Source organism: Choloepus didactylus, chromosome 4, assembly GCF_015220235.1.
Source record: "Choloepus didactylus isolate mChoDid1 chromosome 4, mChoDid1.pri, whole genome shotgun sequence".
In the NCBI taxonomy this organism is placed as follows: domain Eukaryota; kingdom Metazoa; phylum Chordata; class Mammalia; order Pilosa; family Megalonychidae; genus Choloepus; species Choloepus didactylus.
The window spans coordinates 105,605,373-105,630,883 of NC_051310.1; the positions used below are offsets into that span (position 1 = coordinate 105,605,373).

At 36.5% G+C, this 25,511-nt stretch overlaps 1 protein-coding gene across 1 annotated transcript in view; it reads right to left on the bottom strand.

Annotated features, from left to right (window-relative positions):
- Positions 1 to 25,511, bottom strand: part of BBS4 (Bardet-Biedl syndrome 4) — a 64,093-nt gene extending 38,582 nt beyond the window's left edge. Inside the window, exons 1-2 of the mRNA XM_037833490.1 lie at positions 25,466 to 25,511; positions 11,263 to 11,314 (exon numbers count right to left, since the gene is read on the bottom strand). Coding sequence (XP_037689418.1) covers positions 11,263 to 11,314; positions 25,466 to 25,489 — 76 coding nt within the window. The 5' untranslated portion in view covers positions 25,490 to 25,511. The remainder of the gene's footprint in view (positions 1 to 11,262; positions 11,315 to 25,465) is intronic.

Here is a 25,511-nt window from a genome sequence, read left to right on the forward strand (position 1 = left end):
GGGACAAAAATTAAATGAATAATACAGGTTATGGGATGGTTTGGGTGTTCTTTAGTTTTTATTCTGTTTTTTTTTGTTGTTGTTGTTGTTTGTTTGGAGTAATGAAAATGCTCCAACATTGATTGTGGTGATGAATGCACAACTTTATGATGGTACTCCGAACAACTGACTGTATACTTTGGATGACTGTATGGTATATGAATATATCTCAATTTTTAAAAATGGGGGGAAAAAGCAAATCAATGAAAGACAATTACTACCACAGTAGATGAAGTGAGGTTAGATCATTGTTTATCAAAAATGCTGTGGGGTGGATTTCAGGTGAATTGTGGGTTGAACAAGGTACCATCTAAATTATCTTCTAATTCTACAATTCTGTGAACATAAGAGCAAAAACATAGGGGAAAAACATTAATGAAGTTAAAGTATGAATCTATGAAATCACTACTAGGAACTATATGCATAAAGTAATTAGTCTATAAAAGATATTATATAGAGTACAGAAAATGACATTTATTTTCAGAATATCTATAATTGTAACACTCCCAATTTCAACAACTTTTAAAATCTTTTAAGAATTACTAACATATAAAAATATTCTAAAAGCAGACCTCAAGCTGTAATGAAATTTCTCATGTAGTAAATATATTGTCTTAGGTTGTGGACATAACTCATCCTGGGCTATAAGGATCCCAAAATATGTAAGGTCTTCAAGAGAGACTCCTTCAAGGGAGGAGATAGACCTATGAAGTAAATCAATTCACTCACCTCAATGATGGGTAAGGTCTTCAACTGAAAGCCAGAAGAAAGTCACCAGAGGTGACATCATGGGGAAAAAGAGGACATATGTAGCCCCATGTTCTTCTCAAAACTGAGTTTTCATAAACAATTCCAAGTAAGAAAACGCTTTTTCTTGAAAAAAATTCTGACATATTTGGACAAAAGTCATAGGTAAAGAGTTGTTTATCCCTTCCAAACTTAACACCCCCCACCTTCAAGACTAAGGAGACAAACTAGGATAGGAGTCTCTCAAGATGAGGAGGGGAGGACAGAGGATAGGGGACAATATCCAAATCCAAACTCAGAACTTCTCAGTCAAATTACATTTCTTGACCACTGCTTGTTCAAATAAAGTCTCTCTGCTTGCTAATCTGTGATCTCTTCATGTTAAACTTTCCAACTTCTGCCTTCTATTTCCATATGTCATACTATTTAACCACAGCAATGGTTCTCAACCAGGAGCAATTTTGCTCCCCAGGGAATATTTGGCAATATCTGGAGGCATGTTTGATTGTTACAACAGGGAGGGGTACTATTGGCATCTAGTGGGGAGAGGCCGAAGAAGCTGCTAAGCATCCTAAAATACAGGAGAGAGCCCTCTGCAACAAAGAATTACCTGGCCCAAAATTCAATAGTGTCAAAGATGAGAAAACCTGAACTAGAGTTCAAAAGAAATCTGTTTCACAGAGTGGGATGTGACAGCTTTTTGTTCAAAATATAATTTTTAATTTGTCAATTAAAGTTCATTAATCCTTATCGGTGACTTTTTTTCCTCTTTTCTTTATACTTCCCTATATTTTTTCAAATTTCTATAAATGAGTATATATTGATTTCCTCATCAGAAAACCATACACATTTTTTTTAAATAAAGACCGTCAATCCTTTCTTTTTTCTGTACAAAGCACTCTCCTTGTTAATAACCTATTTGCCTCAAGAGAAATTTTGCTCAGCCAGCCTGTGTCTTTGTTTTTTCTACTCACATTTTATCCATTATTGCTCTGTATCTGGAGCAGAAGGACTGCCCAAAGCTTGAGTTTACTGCACCATCTTAACTGGAAGCATCTTTTGACATCAGAATTCAAGATAAGTTACGGAGTAATATTACAACAAAGTTTTATCAAAACAAACTATTTCCTGATACTCTATTTTCAGGGTCAACCAATTCACAGAACAGTATACAATTTATTATTCAGATATTTACACAATTTTATTTAAATAAAAATGTTTTCATCATAAAAGGCATAGGGAAGTAGAAGTACTCAGTAGCAGCATTACAAGCAGAGTCAGATTAAACATAAAGAGAAAAATAGAATGAGCATATGATGATGGAAACCGTAGAAAGCCAGAATTGCTGCTAACTTCTAAAACACTGTGGGAGAGTTGCCTGTGCATCCTCACTTGCTCCTTTATCCTTATATTCCCATCACTTGCGTATGTGTTTTTCTGTGCTTTGCAACCAGTAATGATTATCTTTGACTCTCCAAAATTCATTAGTGTCAGATGATTAATTTGCAGTAATCTCCCTTGTCTATTGGCTGGTTCACTGATTGGCAAGCCTATCAATTTGGTCCAATGAAAAGAAATGATTCCTAGGAAGTTCTGAGGGGAAAGGCTTTCTTATTTTTAAAAGAGCACCATGCAAAGCCATGACATATCTCTGGCATTGGAAAAATGGAGCCTGAATGCCACTGGCAGCTATAATAAAGGAAAGGGCAGGCACTGCAGGCAGCAGAACAGAAAGGCAGGAAAACTAAGGCCTTGAGAATGTCATTGAGTTATTGGACCAACCCTGGAGCCCACTCTAAGTCTGAATTTCCTCTTTTGTAAGCCAATAAATTTCCAACTAAAACACAATCTGAAAAGAATTACACTTCCTTCATAGAGTCCTATATTCCACATTCCTTAATTTATATTATGAACATTATTTAAAAAAATGAAAGAAATGTTGTACATATTCCATATTGCTAGTAAGAATATAAATAATCATTTTATTGAGCAACCTGGCAGAATTACTAAAATTGAAAATGTATGTATCTTTTTCCCCAGCAATTCACAAGGACTCATGTATAAGAATGTCTGTCATAGCAAACAGTGGGGAAAAATTAGAAACAACCTAAATTCTATCACAAGAAACTATAATATATCCATACTATGAAATATTATATTTAAAAATAACAAGATGATCTTTACCTACTGACATAGAAAGTCCTCTGTCTTAGTTTGTTAGGGATGCTGTAACAAAGTACCACAGACTGGTTGGCTTAAACAATGGAAATTTATTGTCTCACAGTTTTGGAGGCTAGAAGTCTGAAATGAAGGTGTTGGCTAGGCCATGTTTTCTCTTAAAGGGGAAAAAATCCATTCCATTCCTCTCCTCTGCTTCTGGTGGGTAGCTGGCAATCCATGGCATTCTTTGGCTTGTGGAGGCATAACTTAACCTCTGCCTCTATTGCCTCCAAATTACCTCTCCTTCCGAGGACACCAGTCATATTGGATTAGGGACCACCATAATCTTAAATAATAACATTTTCAAAGATTCTATTTACAAATAAGTTCACATTCATGGGACCCAGGGTTAAAACTTGAGCATATCTTTTGTAGGGACACAATTCAATTTACAACATCCTCCAAGATATACCAACCTAGCAAAATATATATGATAGATACCACTTATATAAAACATCCACCCAACACCGAACTATGTATTTCTAGAGTTATATATGTATACATATATGTACACACAGTATAAAAGTCTAAATGAAGCATACTAACTGGTTAACAGTGACTACCTCTGGATGGTGATTTAACCAGTATTTCAACCTTCTTTAAGTTTTTCAAACTTTTTACAAGAATAGATTCATACAGAACCTATGTATTTAAAATATTTAAGCAGTTTAAAAAGAAAATAAAATCTAAATATCTAAGCTTAGACAAAATACACACTAACTATAGAAATTTTGAAAATATAGAAAGGAGCAAAGAAAAAAAATCTCCCATAAGCCCATCACTCACAGAAAATCATGGTTAGCATTTTACCATATCTCCTCCTAATCTTTTTATATGTACACTGAGATAATTATTTATAGACTATTTTAAAAATAAATATTTTTAAATAGCTGTATAATACTCATTTGCATGAATGAATCATTACTTAGCTCTTGTTTTGTTGTTGAACATGTAGATTGTTTCCAATAGCCCAATACTATAAATAATACTGTAATGAACATCTTGATTAATTTACTAGAGCACTATATAAGCTCAGACAGAAGAAGCAAGCTTGCTACAGCCAAGAGGGACCCTTTGAAGAATGCACAAGAGCTGAGAGAGGAGCTGCAGCTTACGGAGACATATTGGAGATGGCCTTTGAAGGCAGTCTTTTGCTCCTGAGAAGCTAAGAGAGGACAAATGCCCCAAGAACAAATAAAACTGACATTTTTGAGGAGCTGCAGCATAGAGAGGAACATCCTGGGAGAAAGCTATTTTGAAACCAGAACTCTGGAGCAGATGCCAGCCATGTGCCTTCCCAGCTAACAGAGGTTTTCCAGACACTACTGGCCATCCTCCAGTGAAGGTACCTTATCTTGGAAACTTTTTGGCCTTAAGACTGTAACTTCGTAACCAAATAAACCCCTTTATAAAAGCCAATCCATTTCTGGTGTTTTGCAAAAAGGCAGCATTAGCAAACCGGAACACCAGTGCACTAAGGTAAGAAAAAAATAATTAAAAGCATACAGATTGGAAACAAAGAAATGAAACTACCTCTATTCACAGATGGTATCACTATTTCCATAAAAAATCTCCAGGAATCTATGAAAAAGTTACTAGAACTAATAAGTGAGTTTAAGTTTAGCAAGGTTGCAGGAAACAGGAAAAATATTCAATCATTTTCCTGTATACTAGCAATGAACAACTGGAAATTGATATAAGTATTACCATTTAAAATAGCACCAATAAACATGAAATACTTATGTATAAATCTACAAAAATATGTGCAAGATTGCTATGATGGAAACTACAAATGTTAATGAAAGAAATCAAAGAAAGCCTAAAAAAATGGAGAGATACCATGTTCCTGAATTAGAAGACTCAATATTGTTTAGATGTCAATTTTCCCCAATTGATGTAGAGCTTCAATGTAATATTTGTCACATTTTCAGAGAATGTATTGCAGAAATCAGCAAGCTGATTCTAAAACTTATACAAAAAGCAAAGAAACTAGAATAATCAAAACAATTTTTATAAAGTACAAAGTTGGAAAGCTAATGATACTCGATTTCAAGACTTACTTAAAGCTACAGTTATCAGTGTGCTATTGGCAAATGGAAAGCCATATAGTAAATGAAAGAGAAGAAAGAACCAGAAATAAATCCACACGTTTAGGGTCAACTGATTTTCAACAAAGGTGCAAAGTGAAGTCAGTGAAAAAAAGGATAGGCTTTTCAATAAATGGTGCTGGAAGAAATGGATATCCATGTGGAAAAAAGTGAACCTCAATCCATAATCTGCACCATAACATAAATTAACTCAAAATGGTCACAGACCCAAATACAAAATAAAAAACTAGAAAACTTCTAGAAGAAAGCATACGACCTTGCATTAGGCACATATTTCTTAAATATTATACCAAAAACATGCTTTAGTGGAAAAAATGATAAACTGGACCTCATGAAATTAAGAATATCTGCTTTTCAAAAGACACTGTTAAGAGAGTGTAAAGACAAGCCACAGAGAGAAAATACGTGCAAATGACATATCTGATAAAGATCTTGTTCCCAGAATATAAAGAACTCTCAACACTTAATATTAAGAAAACAAACCAATTTTTAAAAATGGGCAAAAGATCTGGACACTTCACCAAAGATGATTTATGGATTATAGACAAACACATGAAAAGATATGCAACATCAACAGTCATTAGGGAAACGCACATCAAAATGAGATATTACCACATACTTACTAGAATGGTTTTAAAAAAACTGACAATACCAAGTGCTATGAGGATATGGAATAGAAGGAACATTCCTACACAGCAGGTAGAAACAGAAAATAGTATAACTACTTTGAAAATCAGTTTGGCAATTTCTAACAACATTAAATATATACTCATAATACTACCAACAATCTCACTTCAAGGTACTTACACAAATGAAATCAAACATATGGTCATACAAAAACCTCTAAGAGAATATTTATAGCAGCTTTAAAAATAATGATAATAATAAAAGCCAAAACAATGAAAACAACTCACAGTGTCCTTCAGATGATGAATGGATGAATATATGCACACAATTTGAATACAACTCAGCAATAAAAATAATCTTAAACACATGGCATTATGCTAGGTAAAAAAAAAAAAAAAAAAGCCAGATTTAAAAGGCTATATACGTTTAAATGGATGGCATTCTGGAAAAGGCAAAACTATAAGGAAGGAAAACAAATCAATGGTTGCCAGAAAGAAGTGGAAGAAGGGGTTTACTATAAAGTGCAAAACATGCTTGTATTAAATAGGAAATCTTAGGAGAGAGACAGAAGACATACAAAAGAAGCAAATGGAAACCCTAAAACTAAAAAACAGAACATGGGAGATAAAAAAAAAATTCATTAGAAGACTTAATAACAAATTGAAGATGACAGATAAGAGTCAGTAAACTTGAAGACAAATCAATATAAATTATCCAATGAAATAAAATAAATATAGCCCCAGTAATCTATGGAATAATATCAAAGGTCTAATATATACGTAATTGGAGTTGTAGGAAAAAAAGAGAAAAAGTTTTGAGAGAAACTGGATGAGAACTTTCCAAAACTGATGAAAAAACAGCAACCCGAAGATCCAAGAATTCAGCAAATCCCAAGAAGTTCAACCACAAAGAAAATAACACCTAGGCATGTCATAGTCAAACTGCTGAAAAGCTAAGATAGAAAAAAAATCATGAAAGCACCCACAGAAAAAGATGACACATTACATATCAAGCAACAACAATAAGAGTGATGGTTGACTTCTCAACAAAACAATAGAACACAGAGGACTGTGAACAACATTTTTAAAGTACTGAAAGAAAATAACTGTCAGTACAGAATTCTATCTCTAGGGAAAATACCCTTCAAGAATGAAGGCCAAGTAAAGACAATTTCAGATAAACAAAAACTAAGAGAATTTTTCACTAGCAGATCTGCAGAAATGTTAAGGGAAGTTCTTCAGTTGGAATGGAAATGATACCAGCTGGAAACTCAATCTTTAAGAAGGAATGAAACGCACAAGAAATGGTAAATATGTCAATAAAAATAAAATACTATGCTTTTTGTCATCCTATTTCTTTGAAATACATGACTGTTCATACAAAAATCATAGCATTGTACTGCGGGGTTACTGCATATGTAAATATATATAACAAAGAGGTGGATAAATGAAGTATACCCATTTTATGTGAAGTGATACAATATTAACTCTAATAAAAGTTAAGGATGTATATTGTAATACTTGGAGTAAACACCAGAAGAATAAGATATAAGGGTATAGTTAAAAAAAAAAAAAAGGAATTAAAGTGGAGTTCTAAAAAATATTCAATTAACCCAAAAGAATGCAAGGAAGAAGACTAAAGAAACAAGAAAACACATGGAACAGAGAATAAATAGCAAACCAAAATCTTTTTTTCAGGAAAGCTTCTTAGATTAAATCTTTGAAATTATTTTTTAGTCCCATTTATTCTGAGCTCTTTTTCAAGATTCATCAATTTTACATGAGTAGACTCTCACTCAGTTGGTCTTGCATGGCTTGCTGCTTAGCATCTATTTCTCTTCATTCTGAGAATTGTACTTCAAATAGAGCACAGTACATCTTTCAGAAATCATACCTCTCACAGTCTCAACCAGTTCCCTGGGTAGGCCATGAGAGTCTTGGTAAATGAGGTACCCTATGCCCCTGGTCACAGTGACTGGTTCAGAGAATCAGGGCCAGAGTAAAGAACTTCCACTTTCTATTGAAAAGCTAAAATAATTTCTCCTCCCTTGAGATACTGATGTGAAGTCCAAACTTCTAGCAGCCTTTTTGAAACAAAAGGAAAGAGCCTAGATCTCCTGAGAATGTTATCATCTGGCCCAAAGGGCAGAGAAAACAAGGAAAAGCAGAGTGAACATTACAGCTGGAGAAACGGGGCGGGATGTGGGGGGGGGGGGGCAGGTCAGATCATGCACAGTTGTAAAGGCTATGTCAATGAGTTTTAACTTTATCAGAAGAACACTGGGAAGCTAATGAAGGATTTTTGGGAGAGAGTGATCTGATTGGATTTGAATACTCTGGTCAGAAATTAGAATACATGTTGCCAGGGGCAAGGGTTGGGGTGGAGAGTGGGGAATTAATGTTCAATTCATACCATTTCTGTTTGCAGTGATGGAAAAGTTTGGTAATGGATGGTGGTAAGAGTAGCACAATGTTATGAATGTAATTAACACCACTGAATTGTATATTTGAAAGTGGCTAAAGTGGGAAATTTTAGGTTATATATATACAACCAGAATAAAAATTTTTTAAAAATCTTAGGACTGTACAACAAGGAACAGTGAACCCTAATGTAAACTATGGACTACAATTACTAATATAGTTAAAACGATATTAATTCAACTGCAACAAAGACACCACACTAATGTAAAATGTCAATAGTAGGGCAAACTGTGTGTGTGAAGGCACGTACTCTGTATTTTCTTCGTGACTTTTCTGTAAACCTACAACTGCTCTAATAAAAAAAAAAAAAAGGAAAGATCACTCAGACTGCAGTATGGAAAATGAATTGGAGCAATAAAAGGATGGTCGTAGATAGACCAGGTAGGAGGCTCTTACAGTAGTAGTTCAATGAAGAAACTATGATTCTTTCTATAAGGGTGATAGTCGTGGAAACAGAAGAAAAAAGTGCAGCAAGAGTACTTACAGGCAAAATTAACTTCTTCATCTGCCTTTTGCCTATGATCTTCTTTTTAATGCAATTTTATTGAGATATATTCACATACCAGATAATCATCCAAAATGTACAATCAGTAGTTCACCGTATCATCATACATTTGTGCATTCATCACCATGATCAATTTTTGAACATTTTCATTACTCCAAAATAAATAAGAATAAAAATAAAAAAGAACACCCAAAATATCCCATAACCTTATCCATCCCCTGTTATTTATTTATTTTTTGTCTTTATTTTCCTACTCATCTGTCCATACGTTGGATAAAGGGAGTGTCAGTTACAAAGTTTTCACAATTACACAGTCACACCGTGTAAGCTATATAGTTATACAGACATCTTCTTCAAGAATCAGGGCTACTGGATTACAGTTCAACAGTTTCAGGTATTTCTTTCTAGCTATTCTAATAAATCAAAAGCTGAGGGACTTCATCACCACTAGATCAGTCCTAAAAATATATTTACAGCCCCCCCCCCCCCTCCCCAAGGAGCTGGGGAAAAGTGCGGAAGTGTTGGACTTCCTCACCTGGACTGATGCTGATGTTGCCACAAACATTAGGACTGGTGGTTTGATATGCTGAGCCCTCTATCATGGGACTTGCCCTTATGAAGCTCGTTACTGCAAAGGAGAGGCTAAACTTGCATATAATTGTGCCTAAGAGTTTCCCTGAGTACCTCTTTGTTGCTCAGATGTGGCCCTCTCTCTCTCTCTAACTGAGCCACCTCGGCAGGTGAACTCACTGCCCTCCCCCTACATGAGATCTGACTCCCAGGGGTGTAAATCTCCTTGGCAACGCAGGATATGACTCCTGGGGATGAATCTAGACCCGGCATCATGGGATTGAGAATATCTTCTTGACCAAAAGGGGGATGCAAAATGAGATGAAATAGTTTCAGTGGCTGAGAGATTTCAAATGGAGTCGAGAGGTCACTCTGGTGGACATTCTTATGCACTATATAGATAACACCTCTTAGGTTTTAATGTATTGGAATAGCTAGAAGTATACCTGAAACTACCAGACTCCAACCCAGAAGTCTGGACTCCTGAAAACGATTGCATAAGAATGTACATTGCAAAGGGTGACAATGTGATTGTGAAAACCTTGTGGATCACACTCCGTTTATCCAGTGTATGGATGGATGAGTAGAGAAATGGGGACAAAACTAAATGAAAAATACGGTGGGATGCAGGGGATGATGTGGGTGTTCTTTTTTACTTTTATTTTTTATTCTGATTCTTTCTGATGTAAGGAAAATGTTCAGAAATAGATTGTGGTGATGAATGCATAACTATATGATTGTACTGTGAACAGTTGATTGTACACAATGGATGATTGTATGGTATGTGAATATATTTCAATAAAACTGAATTTAATTAAAAAAATAAAAGAAAAGAAAATAAAAATTCAGGAAAAAAAAAAAAAAAAAAAGCCAGTTTGCCTCACAGCAAAACCCTTTAGGTCACTGACTCCCTATAGTATAATCTGCTACTAGATGCCTTTCTCCCCTTCATCCCACTCCATTCCTATCATCTCCCTCAGCTGGAAAAGCAGAAATGGCTAGACAGTGTCCATGTACTGCTCTCCCTTCCCCTAACTTTCCATACTAATGTGATCCATTCTCCACCATTCCAATGGTTCATCACTGGAAATGTCTTTCAAAATGGTGACTCTTATTTTCAGGAAAATCTATAATGTGCCTAAGGTCTCAGATAATACATTTCAGCGTCCAGCATGTTCCTGCATCTCAATCCTAACTTCACATGATTTGGTGGCTGTGTTTCCAAATTTGTAGTTTGGGACTGTGTCATTTTCCTTACTTCATCAAAGGTGGTGTCTGTTTTCCCCTCATTCTTGTGTTATTTTTCATACAATTTATGATAGGTGAATAGGGTAAAACTGCCTCTACTGTACCATCTTGAACCGAAAGCCTTGCCCATAAGTGGTTCTGACACTCACACTGGACTGGATAGTCTCTTCTGCCATATAAAGTTTGAATATTTTCTAATGCCTGATGAGTAGCAAGGAGATGGAATCCACCAGACATGGGAGAACATCTGCTACATACCCTCCTAATACTTTATAGGTTAATGAATGAAGGAATCCTGCTCCTTCCAATAAAATATATATCATATTTCAATCAGATTTAAAATGTGGCTCTTTACAGTGTCGGCTCTTTAGGCTTTGCAAAATCAATTTTTATAAAATCACATACTTTCTTAATATATAAATAAAATTATTTTAGGCCTGAGGGGAAATTCACAGAGTGGTTTTTCCACCAGTAGAAAATTATAGAACACATATATAGTAATAAAACCCATTTAAAAACATTTACAGTTGAAACCAATTACCTAATATCCAACAACTCCATGAAATAAAAGCTAGATATGACAGAACATTTAGCCTATTACTGCTGCTCCACAACTTTTAACATTTTAAAAAGCTCTAATACATACAGAAAAAAAGAATCAATGAGACAAAAAAAAAATCTGCACAAAGATATGTGTAGAATGAAACTACATACAGACCTTTTTTCAGCCGGGCTTTTTGAGATTCAACAGATGCAGGAAACTGAGTTTTCTGAAATGACAAAAGAAATCTACTGTTAAAGCTACCATATTTCTTGATAATTTAAAGCATTCAAATAACAAGAATAATCAACAGCTCAACAAAGATGAAATTAAGGCATTTACTGCATACAGGTACAAGGAACTGAACTATATTGAATACGGTTTAAAAAATAAATGCCAACGCGGGACATGACTCCCAGGGATGAAGCTGGACCCAACATTGTGGGATTGAGAACATCTTCTTGACCAAAAGGGGAATGTCAAATGAAACAAAATAAAGTTTCAGTGGCTGAGAGATTCCAGATGAAGTCAAGAGGTCACTCTTGGGGGCATTCTTACGCACTTGTGCTGGTTTGGATGTATCGTGTCCCCCAAAAGGCCATTATCTTTGATGCAGTCTCATGTGGGCAGGAAACATATTGGTATTGACTGGGTTGGACACTTTTGATTGGATGTTTCCATGGAGATGTGATCACTCAACTGTGGGTGAGATCTTTCATTGGATAATTTCCATGGAGGTGTGGCCCCGCGCATTCAGCATGGGCCTTGATTTAGCTTACTGAAGCACTATATAAGCTCAGACAGAAGAAGCAAGCTTGCTACAGCCGAGAGAGACACGTTGAAGAATGCACAAGAGCTGAGAGAGGAGCTGCAGATAATAGACAGTCTGAAGATGGCCGCTGAAAGCAGACTCTTGCTCAGGAGCAGCTAAGAGAGACAAATGCCCCAAGAGCAACTGAGAGTGACATTTTTGAGGAACTGCAGCCTAGAGAGGAACGTCCTGGGAGAAAGCCATTTTGAAACCAGAACTTGGAGCAGACACCAGCCTTGTGCCTTCCCAGCTAACAGAGGTTTTCTGGATGCCATTGGCCATCCTCCAGTGAAGGTACCCGATTGTTGATGCATTACCGTGAACACTTTATGGCCTTAACACGGTAACTGTGTAACCAAATAAACCCCCTTTATAAAAGCCAATCCATCTCTGGTATTTTTGCAATCTGGCAGCATTAGCAACCCAGAACACACTATATAGTTAACCTTTTTAGGTTTTAATACAGTGGAATAGCTTAGAATACCTGAAACTATCAAATTGCAACCCAGTAGCCTTGATTCTTGCAGACGATTGTGTAGCAATGCAGCTTACAAGGGGTGACAGTGTGATTGTAAAAGCCTTGTGGATCACACTCCTTTTATGCAGTGTATGGAAGGATGACTAGAAAAATGGGGACAAAAAACTAAATGAAAAATAGGGTGTGGGGGGGATGATCTGGGTGTTCTTGTTAACTTTTTTTTTTATTCTTATTTTCACTTTTCCTGGTACAAGGAAAGTGTTCAAAAAATAGATCAGGGTGATGAATGCACAACTATATGATGGTACTATGAACAACTGATTGTACACTTTGAATGACTGTATGGTATGTGAGTATATCTCAATAAAATTGAATTAAAAAAATTAAGTATAAAACTAAAAAATAAATAAATGCCAAGTAGCACTTTTGTTATCCAAACTATTAATAATGTATAATTCATATTTATATGTTTAGTGTGAAAGGTATATTTATAACTTATAACCATAAAATGTAATAAAATATGCACAAATAAATGTACAAAGTTCTTAGACACTTCATTATAGTATTTTATTTAGAGCTACATTTCTAAGCAGCCAAACCAAAAAGTAATCACTGTTTCATAAAAGAAAGCTTGAGGTTATTTACACAGAAATTGTCAAGCATTCAGTTCTACCAGAGTTGGTTTTAAAGGTACAATATTTAACATAATAGATAATATCTTAAACTATAAAAACTTTGTAGAAAATCTTCAAATGTATTTTTCTTACATCAACCTCCTATAGATGAAAAAATATTGCCTTAAAATTTTCCAGAAGTAATGACAGAAAACACTCCTTAGATTTTGGATACTCAACAAATAATGAACTGATAAAGTGAAAATAAATCCACACTTAGATACATCATAGGGAACTGCCTCAAAGATAATAAGACGTTTTTAAAAGTAGCCAAAGATATCACCAGATTACCTACAAAAAAAACCACAATTAGATTGACCCCTGACCTTTCAACAATAAGAAAAAAAAGTCAATGGAATAATATCAAGTGTCAAGGGCTAAATGAGAACAAACATTAATCTAGACAAGTAATTAGGAAATTGTGGCCCATAGGCCAAATCCAGCCCCTTTTTATATGGCCCATGGGCTAAGAATGGCTTTTACATTTTTTAATGGTTGAAAAGAAAATAAAAAGAAGAGTATTCTGTAACACATGAAAATTATAGATAATTCAAATTCCGTGTCAATAAGTAAAATTTTATTGGAATACAGCCATGCTCATTTGTGTACAGTATTGTCTGTGGTTGCTTTCCTACTACAAGGCATTGTTGAATAGTTGTGATAGAGAATATATGGACTACAAAGTCCCAAGTACTTATCTTGCCTTTTACACAAAAAGTTTGCCTAGACACTTACACCCATAAAAACTAAATTTCAAAAACTAAGACAAATTAAAAAGACTTTTAGACAAATAAAAATTGAGAGCTTTTAGACCCCACTAAATAAGCTTTTTTTATTAAACATTTTTTTATTGTGAAATATAACATACATACAGAACAGTGATAACTTTCAAAGTACGGTTTAACAAGTGTTTATAGAGAAAATTTCAAAGTATAGTGTGGGTTACAGTTCCACAATTTCAGTTACTTCCTTCTAGCTGTTCTAATACACTAGAGAATAAAAAAATATATATAATGATTCAGTAGTCATAACCCTTTGTTAAATCTTATCTTTTCTGTTGCTACTCCTCTTTCTCATTTGATCACTGTCTCAATCTTCAGGAATATCTGGGCCATGACCACTCTAACTTGTTCATATTGAAAAGGGATGTTGACATTATGGGGAAGGTGGATACAGCAGGCTGATGTTCTTGAAGATACTGGTGCCACTAGGTTTTGGGACTTAACTGGCATAGGAACAATCTGGAGGTTTTAAGTTTCTGGCAAATAAACAGTGAGTGAAACTTTTATAGAGTCTCAGATAGGAACTGGATAGTCTTTCGGATTTTCAGGAATACTATTGGTTTGGGCTTGGCTTACTGTGGCCATTGGCAGTATCTAGCAGAAGCTTGCATAAGAGTAACCTCCATGATAGCCTCTCAACTGTATTTGAAATCTCTTAGCCCCTGAAACCTTATTTTGTTACATTTCTTTTCCCCCTTTTGGTCATGAAGGCATTCTAAATCCCTTGATGCCAGGGCCAGACATATCCCTGGGAATCATGTCCCACATTGCCAGGGAGATTTACACCCTTGGAGTCATGTCCCAATAGTGGGGAGGGTAATGAATTTATTTGTAAAGTTGGGCTTAGACAGAGAAAGGCCACATCAGAGCAAGAAAAGAGGTTCTCTGGAAGTGACTCTTAGGCATAATTATAGGTAGGCTTAGACTCTCCTTTACAGCAGTCAATTTCATAACAGCAAGCCTCAAGATCCAGGGCTTTACTTATTAAGTAGGGGGGTCCCTAATTTCACATAGCATATATTCTGTCCAAAATAAACAATCAATGTCTCACAGTATCCTCACTTAGTTGTACAAACATCACTCTCAATTTTAAGCAATTATCATAACCCAGAACACCCCATAACTCCTATCCCCCCCTCCAATTATTTACTCCTAGTATTGATGCGGTACTAGTAAGGTATTCCTATTAAATATAGCCCACTGTATACAATAGGCAGTTTTAACCATATACTACTCTGTTGTTAACTCTTTGTACAAGTATCATACCTTAGAAGTAGTGTTCAGGATAATATCTCTAGTGAGGAATCTAATAATGAGAATACTGATTCTTTCTCTCTATACGGCTCTCATATACCACCTTGATGTTTTCTGTTCTGATAGTGAAGAACCAATTATTCCTTCTGATATAGAAGCATATTTAACAGAACTTTTACCTAAAACCCTCAAGTACAATTTCCAAATAATAAAAACTGGAAAGGCCTTACTATAACAACTGGAACAGATGTTTCATACCTTTCAAGTCCCACATTAGAAAATTATACTGAAGTAGAAGCGAAACAGTTAAAAACAACTGTGAATATTTTCAAGAAAGCAGAAAGGCCCTCACAACCTTCTTAGATATAGATAACATGTAATCACCTAGTCCTTTGTGAGAACAGGATGGGCTGCAGCTGTTACTTTAATCATAGAGAAGTGGTAAATAATGTAGCAAGGTTGAACACAGTCCTAATCAAGTGTATGTTTATCAGTATGATGCAATGGCTAAACTAATCAATAGAATAAAATAAGAAAAACTACATTAACAAGTTAGAGACAAGTAACAGTAATCTCTTTTCTAATTTTTATACAAGTAAAAGTATGTTATATTGCTCTTACAGAAATCATAGCTTAATTAGTAAAAATATTATCAGTAGAGTTTTACAGGCATTCAAGGCTAACTCTCTGATAACATGGATACCTTCCTTTGATCTTGAACAACTCATGGGTTGAGATGCTTCGCTTTGTGAGACATTTGTGTTCATGAAGCATCATTTAATGTAAAAATAGAATATGACTTAAAGTTACTCTAAATCAAGTGCTATAAATTTTCTGTAACTGAGACAAGGGGGAGCTCTTTGACCTCATGTCCAGCTGCATCTGGAGGAGTAGGGGCTCTTAGGCTTGGTAATGTATCAATTAAATTTTACATTGTAAACTTGTTCATTTTCCCTTAAGTGCTCCTTTAGTAAAAATGTGTTAAAGGTCAATTCTTGTCTTGAGTGCTGTTTATTTTGAAACTACTCTCTGTCCCTATACTCTTGATTGAATGGGAGGTTGCCTGAAAGAAGCTCACACCCATTGAATCACAAGCTGATTAGGCTCAGACCTTTTCTAAGGAAATCATAGGTTTGAGGTGTAGAGATGAACCTGTGACAGTAGATCATGCAAGAACTTATTTATATTTGTAGTGCTAATCTGTGAGATACACAACTTTAAACAACCCCTTTCAATAGTGTTAGCCTTTGTGTCACTGATACTTACAATCCCATTAACAAACTATTGTCACCTCTGTCATTTCCATACCTTTAAGTTCAACATCAATAACAAGTCTGTACACATTAGGTAATCATTCCCCTTTTCCTAGTTTCTGTCAATCAATAGGTCCCCTATATTCTACATTTTATGACACTAATTTTTATATTATCCAGGGGGTTCACATTTATGATATCCACTATATCTCTCCTTTTGCATCTGACTTATTTCACTCAGCATTATGTCCCCAAGGTTCATCCATGTTATCACATGTTTCAGGACCTCATTCCTTCTTACTGCTGCAAATGTTTCATCATATGTATATACCACATTTTGTTTATCCACTTGTCTTTTGAAGGATACTTGGATTGTTTCCAATAAATAAGCTTTTTCCAGGGGGTTCACATTAATGATATCCACTATATCTCTCCTTTTGCATCTGACTTATTTCACTCAGCATTATGTCCCCAAGGTTCATCCATGTTATCACATGTTTCAGGACCTCATTCCTTCTTACTGCTGCAAATGTTTCATCATATGTATATACCACATTTTGTTTATCCACTTGTCTTTTGAAGGATACTTGGATTGTTTCCAATAAATAAGCTTTTAACAGATATACATTAAGGAGAAGGAAAGTAATCCAGAATTAAGGAATAAAGAACTAGTAAAATAAGCAATTATTCTAAATATCTACTGACTGAATAAAGTAAAAATAACATATAACTTGTGGTGTTGAATTGAAAAATACAAAGAAATACAAAACTGAACAACAATGGTATAAATTGGCAGGGAGCAACTGGTAATAAAGTACTTGATATTATGAAGAAGAATAAAAAATATTAAGTGTGAACTTTAAGTTAAATATGTATTTTAAAATATCGTTGGTAACCACTAAAGGAAGACAGAGTATATAGCTTCCATGCTAGAAGAAAGGGAATTACGGAATGAGAGTGGCAAAAGGGGAGCAAAAGAGCTGCCCTGCCACCCCCCAAAAAAGGAAGGAAGGAGGCAAAAAGAAATTCTCTAGTTAAAAGACTAAGTATTAAGAGGGATTAAGAAATCTAAATGTATGCTAAAATGAAAAAGCAAAGAAAAACAAAGCAAAAGGATGGGAACTGATACAAAACAAAAAAAGATTAAAATGAAAACCAAACTAGCAATATTAGTATCAGACAAAACAGACTTCAAGGGGAACCTTATCAACAAAAGGAAATACGATTTAACATAAAGAAAGAGTCCAACTTCAAGCTGACCAAGATGGCTGTGTGAAATGCTCTAGTGTTCCATTCTCCCATGCTGCAGCATATTATAATCAAACAGCCAAATATCAAAGATAAAGAGAATTGTGAAAGCTGCAAGAGAGAAGTAATGTGTCACACAGATGGGAGCATCAATAAGATTAAGTGCCGATTTATCATCGGAAAGCATGAAGGCAAAAAGGCAGTGTGATGACATATTCAAAGTGCTAAAAGCAAAAATTTGCCAGCCAGGAATTCTATATTCAGCAAAACTGTCTTTCAAAAATGAGGGAGATACTGTGAACCAGTGATAGTATACTTCGGATGGTTTGTATGGTGTGTGAATATATCTCAATAAAACTGCCAAAAAAAAAAAAAAAAAAGAGGGAGAGAGTAAGACATTCCCAGATAAACAAAAGGCGAGGGAGTTTGTCACCTCTAACTGGCCCTACAAGAGATGCTAAAGAGAGTTCTACATGTTGAAAGGAAAGGACAATAGATGATAGGTTGAAACCACATGAAGAAATAAAGATTTCTGGTGCAGTTAATGACATGGATAGATATAAACGCCAATACTATTGTACTTTTTATTTGAAACTCCACTTTTTACTTCCTACAGGATCTAAAAGGCAAATGCATAAAATGTAATAAATAGGAGGAACCTAAGATGGCAGCTAGGTGAGACAGGGCAAAAAAACACCTCCGTGAAAAATACTAGAAAAAAATAGAAAGTGACCCAGAACACCAGTTCCAGCAATGCACCAGCCGGACAAGGTCTGCTAAATCCACAGGGACATGCATTTGGTGAAACTGGGAGTCTGCATTCTGAAATGAGTGAGTGAGCCGGCTGAAAGTCCAGCAGCTGCGCTGCGGTGTGGGGAAACTGTGGGTTGGCGTTTGGAGACGGACTAATTCTTTTTTTAAAAAAAAAAACCCCGGGAGTGGCTGTGGATACCACGGGGAGAACCACGCAGTGAAGCACAGCAGGAGCAGGCTGTACCAAAGCCTCGGTGTCTGGCATGGAGGATAGCCCTTCCCACACCTCTGCTGATTGTCTCGGGGCCAGGGGGGTGGAGGGGAGCCAAAAGGAGAAAGAAACCACACCCCTTGCAGCCATCTCCCCTGGAGGCCTGGGGATGCGCCTGCCCAGGGCCGGACCCACAGGCCAGAGCCACACCAAAAAACCCAGTGCAACAGGGAGTGTTTCCTGCAGCACCGCGCACACGCCACAATATCAGCCGTGGACAGTGGCCTTTAGTGCACCCACAGCTAAATGTCCCAGAACTGGGAAGGCGGAGCTGTGCAAAAAGGGGGAAATTAACATGCCCCATTCAACCATCTATACATCAGGCTGGGAACACCCCTGCACAGCCCGGTGGCCCAGGGCTTCCCTGGAGGGCCAGTGTGCACTTGTGACGTGGCACAGCCTTCCCTCAGCAGAGGCTGAGAAGGAGGACCCACTCGGAAATCCCAGAGACCCTACACCAATACCAAGGATTTGTGGGTCAGCGGCAGAGACAATCTCTGGCAAGACAAGGCTTAGACTCTTGCAACAGCCTTAAATCTCCGGGAACACGTGGGAGGTTTGATTATTAAAGCTGCCCTGCCTCCCTAACCACCCAGACACACGCCCCACATTCAGGGCGGACAGCACCAACAACACACTCAAACTTAGTGCACCAACTGAACCCCACAAGAATCAGATCCCCACACACCACAAAGAAAAAGTTGGGGAGAACTGACTTGAGGGGAATAGGTGACTCGCGGACACCATCTAATGGTTAGTTAGAGAAAGTGTAAGCCACCAAGCTGTAGATCTGACAAATTAGAGATTGGTATTTTTTATAACCTGCAAGAACCCTATAAAGTAAAGCAAATGCCAAGAGGCCAAAAACAACAGAAAATCTGAAAGCATATGATAAAACCAGACGATATGGAGAACCCAAACCCGAACACCCAAATCAAAAGATCAGAAGAGACACAGTACTTGGCGCAATTAATCAAAGAACTAAAGATAAACAACAAAAGCATGGCACAGGATATCAAGGACATGAACAAGAGCATGGCACAGGATATAAAAGGCATAAAGAAGCCCCTAGAAGAGCACAAAGAAGAAACTACAAGAGTAAATTAAAAAATAGAAGATCTGATGGAAATAAAAGAAACTGTTGACCAAATTAAACAGACTCTGGATATTCATAATACAAGATTAGAGGAAGCTGAACAACAACTCAGCCTCCTCGAGGACCACAGAACAGAAAATGAAAGAACAAAAGAAAGAATGGGGAAAAATCGAAAAAATAGAAATGGATCTCAGGAATACGATAGATAAAATAACGTCTAAATTTAAGACTCATTGGTGTCCCAGAAGGGGAAGAGAAGGGTAAAGGTCTAGAAAGAGTATTCAAACAAATTGTTGGGGAAAACTTCCCAAACCTTCTACACAATATAAATACAAAGCATAAATGCCCAGCGAACGCCAAATAGAATAAATCCAAATAAACCCACTCCAAGACATATTCTGATCAGACTGTCAAATACTGAAGAGAAGGAGCAAGTTCTGAAAGCAGCAAGAGAAAAGCAATTCACCACATACAAAGGAAACAACGTAAGACTAAGTAGTGACTACTCAGCAGCCACCATGGAGGCAAGAAGACAGTGGCATGATATATTTAAAATTCTGAGAGAAAAATTTCCAACCAAGCATACTTTATCCAGCAAAGATCTCCTTCAAATTTGAAGAAGAGCTTAAATTTTTCACAAACAAATGCTGAGAGATTTTGCTAATAAAAGACCTGCCCTACTTCAGATACTAAAGGGAGCCCTACTGACAGAGCGACAAAGAAAGGAGAGAGAGACATAGAGAAATTTAACAGATATATATACAACATTAATCCCAGGTCACCGGGACACGCATTCTTCTCTAGTGATCACGGATCTCTCTCCAGAATGGACCATATGCTGGGACATAAAACAAGCCTCAATAAATTAAAAAAAAAAAAATTGAATTTGTTCAAAGCACATTCTCTGACCACAATGGAATACAAATAGAAGTCAATAACCATTAGAGACTTGGAGAATTCACAAACACCTGGAGGGTAAAAATGAGGGGGAGATAAAAACATTCCCAAGTAATCAAAAGCTGAGGGACTTCATCACCACTAGATCAGTCCTATAAGAAATGCTAAAGGGAGTTGAGCAGGCTGAAAGGAAGGGACACTAAACAACTGACTGAAATTACATGAAGAAATAAAGATTTCCAGTAAAGATCACATGGTAAATATAAATACCAATACTACTGTATTTTTGATTTGTAACTCCACTGTTTACTTCCTACAGGAACTAAAATACATAAACTGTAATGATAAATCAGTGGTTTTGGACTCAATGTAAAATATGTAATTTTTTACAAGAACTACATAAAGGTGGGGGAATGGAGGAGTATAGGAACATAGTTTATGTGTCCTATTGAAGTTAAGTTGGAATCAAAGAAAAACAAGATTCTTACAGATTTAAGAGACTAAATTTAAGCCCCATGGTAAACACAAAGAAAGTATCAGAGAATATGACCATTGAAGTGGGGGAAGGAGCAATGGGGAGTTAAGAAATGAGTGTAAGGTTTCTGTTTGGGGTGAAGGGAAATTTCTAGTAATGGATGGTGGGAAGGTGACAGCATTGCAACATTCTAAATGTGATTAATCCCACTAATGGAATGCTAGGGAGGCTGTATATATGTTTCCACAATTTAAAAAAGAAAAAGACAGTCTAAATAGACAGTTAAATGCCAAGGATGACCCTGGATGGGATGTGAGGATGGAGAGGAGGCTCAAAGGGACACAGATGGGACATAAGAAAAAAAAAAAAGAGGAAATATAGAATGTAAGCTTTGTATCAATGTTGAATTTCTTGAACTTCTTAGCTGTGCTTAATGGGATTGCATAAAAGAATGTTCTTGTTCATGGGAAATGTATATGTGAATTATATTGTTCGTTTAAGGATGTGTGAAGCTGGCTCTCATACGTTCAGAAGACAGAGCAATAGATGATGGATGATAGATACGGAGGGAGGGAAAGAAATGGTGGTGTGACAGGATGTTAAAGTTGGTGGATGGGGGTATCGGGGGAGGGGGGTCGGGGTATGCTGGAGTTCTGTGTATGGGGTTTGTATTGTTTTTGCAACTGTTCCTGTAAATTTGAATTTATTTCAAAATAAAATTTTTTAAAAAATGTAATAAACCAGTGGTTTGGACTCATAATGTAGAAATATGTGATTTGTGACAAGAACTACATAAAGGTGCAGGAATGGAGGGGTATAGGAACATAGTTTGTGTATACTATTGAAGTTAAGTTGGCATGAAAGCAAATGAGATTGTTATATATTTAAAAGGTCAAATTTAAGCTCCATGTTAACTATGAAGAAAATATCAGAAAGAATGCAAACTTGCAGAGACAGAAATTAGAAAACAGGTTGCCAGATAAGGAGCAGGGGGAATGGGGAGTTATTGAAGAATGGGATTAAAGTTTCTGTTTAGAGAGATGGGAATGTTTTAGTAATGGTAGGTGGGGAGCGTACCGCAATACTTTGAATGGGTTTAATCCTCCTGAGACCTGGGATCGGTTGCGATAGGAAAGTTAATGTTGCATATATGTTCCCATAATTAAAAAATAAAGGAAAGAAACAGCAACTAAACACACAATGAAAATTAAATGCAACACATGATCCTGGATGGGAGCTAACAAAGGAGAAGAAAGGCTCGAAGGGACATCATTGGCATATATGAAACAACTGGAATATAGACTTTAAGCTTTATATCAATGTTAAATATCTTGAACTTGATAAATGCACTTGATAAGGTGTAGTTACATAAGTGAGTATCCTTGTTCTTGGGAAATGCATGTGGCAGTATTAAGTACTCAAGTAGCATGATATATACAACCTACACTCAAGAATTGAGAATATGGATTAATGAATAGAGAGAGAAAGAGAAGGGAGGGAAGGAGAGGAGGAAGGAAGGGCAGATGTGGCAAAATGTTAAAAGAGGTGGATCAGGAACTTCAACTTCCATGTGAGACCAAGGGAAGAGATGTTTATTTGGTGAAGGATCTATATTTCCTAAACAATTTAACACATACAGTTTGTTCAAATACCATAATTACATGGAACTGTGAATAGGAAGTGAGACCTGGTAGGTATGTATAGGTTAGTGTGAAATAGCGACACATCCCAAAGTAATTTGGGCAGAGATTAAAAATATATATGCAGATCTCCTGAAGAGCTGTGGGAAAATATGGAAGTGTTGGACTTCCTCACCTGGATTGTTGTTGATGTTCTCACAAACAATGAGGACTGGCGGTTTTGTATGCCCAGCCCTCTATCTTGGGGCTTGCCCTTATGAAGCTGGTTACTGCAAACGAGAGGCTAAACTCGCTTATAATTGTGCCTAAGAGTCTCCCCCTGAGTACCTCTTTGTTGCTCAGATGTGGCCCTCTCTCTCTAGCCAACCCAACTCGGCAGGTGAACTCACTGCCCTCCCACCTACATGGGATCTGACTCCCAGGGGTATAAATCTCTCTTCTGCACAAAGTGGAATTAAAATAAACTATAATTATTTGAGTCTTTTCAAAAGATTTTTTTTCAGAATATTCTGAGATAGAAAGAATTCTAATAGCCCATTTGTTCTCATTCATAGGTGTGATGTATGCAGAGTAAATTCATCATGTTTTTTTGGCTCTTTCTTCATTTTTATGTAATTACTTCAGTCATTTATATATCTCATAAATTTGATGGAATATCAGATATGTGCTAGGCACTGTATCTGACACAGATAAACCAGTCCAGTGGTAATATTTTTCTCTGTTCTGAAAGGTGAAAACATGGGTATTTATACAAATATCACATAATGAGACTTAGGGAGTTATAAAAACTTTATAAGTACAAATCATGGTTTTCCAAGATCTTTTTTCAACTTAAACCCAAGCTATTTGCTTGCTTTTTCTTTTTGTTAAATAAGAACTCTAAACCATTTATCATATATATTTATACAAAATTTAAATATCAGTTCCCAATTTTCCTTCCTAAGGAAATGGTAATAATCCATAAGTATTTCTGATAGCATATTAGACTTTGTGTGTTCCACACTGCACTAGTTTCACTCAATTATGCTGGGATGTCTCCTAGCCTCAATGCATTTACTGCAGCATTCTTACATTTTTACTTCTGCATTTGCTCACAGTTTCATCTGAGTTTTCAGGCTTTTAGTCTTCATTCCTCCATGTGTGAACGTCCACATCTATAGATCCATATGTGTTTTTTCTTTTAAGTCATAAGCTTTAGATCACACGGTACACCTCACTTCACATCTGGTGTTAACTTGAATGTACACCATGGAAATCTCTCCATATCAACACACATACTTCTAACATTCTTTTAAATGGCTACATAATATTCCACAGTATGTTAAAATCAGAAGCTATTAATCCATTACTCTCCTAATAGGTATTCACTTTGTTTCCAACTTTTTGCCACTACAAATAGTTCTGCAATGAATACCCTTGTACAATATACCTATGTTTCAACTTTATCTCTATGGAACACAGATCTAGAAGTGGGATTTCTGGGTCAAAGAGTATGTGTCCCTTTTCATTTTATTAGATAATTTATAATTATCACTTTCCAAAAAGGACAGAAATCAGATTTCCATGTGGTGGTAACTTGAAAAGATAAAATTACGCTCAATACAAGACTGCTAGCATTAAATCTGACAACAATGAAAATAATAAGTTAACTTCAGGCTTAAGTGCTAAAGTCTTATTGAAGCAAACAAACAAAAAAAAGCCATTCTCCTTAAAAGTAATTCTGAGAGATTTAAAAGTACAGGGCAATTCTGCCATCACAGAAATTAAGTTCATATTCTGTTACATGAATACCTCGCTATACCTACAGTGACTAATTATATCTTACACTTTAGACCTCCTTCTCTGTATTCCTATTTTCTGATTAAAACTAAAATAATTGGATAACTCTGCAAATGAAAGGGTATAGAATTAAAAAGTCCCGCCTCGGAAGATAAAATTGCCTTGTTCCTTAACAGCTAAAACTACATGGTCAAATAGTCAGCCAAAGGCTGCTATTTTTTGTCTTTATGTTTTCCAGGGTTTTTCAAAGAGAAATAAATTCTGAATAAGTAACTAAAATCAGTCTAACAAACGGGCTAGCCTGTTTTGAAACCCTAAAGCAAAAACTAAAGCAAGATACACAAGTTTCACACTTCTTGCTTGTACAAATTATATCCAATTATAGACATATACCTCAAAAACAACTACTGTTGGGTCATGCCGAATTTATCTGGGCTATTGTGTATCAGCAATTCTGGGGAGTTTAATCAAAGCCGAACTCAGTCTCCAGCTAAATCACATAACAATACTTTTCTAAACCTAACTACAGCATTGAAAACCTGTCCACCGGCAGAAGTCAATGACGCTGAAAGCTTCCAAGCTTTAAATTCCTAATCCAGGGGATTAACAGAAACTGTCTTTACTTATGTGATAGTGCTAATTTTCCAAACCCCATAAGATGCTAAAAAGACGGGACTAGAAAAAGAGCCATTTCTGGTGGAAGTCTCCCTTCACCGCTAAACGCAGACCAAGGGGGACCACAGTCCTGGAACAGCCCCAGCGCTGCAAAGAATTCAGACCCGCCCTAGGCCGACCTGTTCCCAGGGAAACAGGAGTAAGACTGTCACCCCCGCCCAACCCCAAGCCGCTCTGGACCTGGCTCTGCATCTCCGCAAGGGCGGCTGCACGGGACTCAAGCCAGGAGCCAAGAGTCAGCGCTCACCAAACTGCCTCGCCACCCTCCCGGCCCGGTCCTGCGGCGGCGCTCACCATCATTAGCCCCTCTCCAGCCATCTTGCTCCCGCCAGCCGCTAAG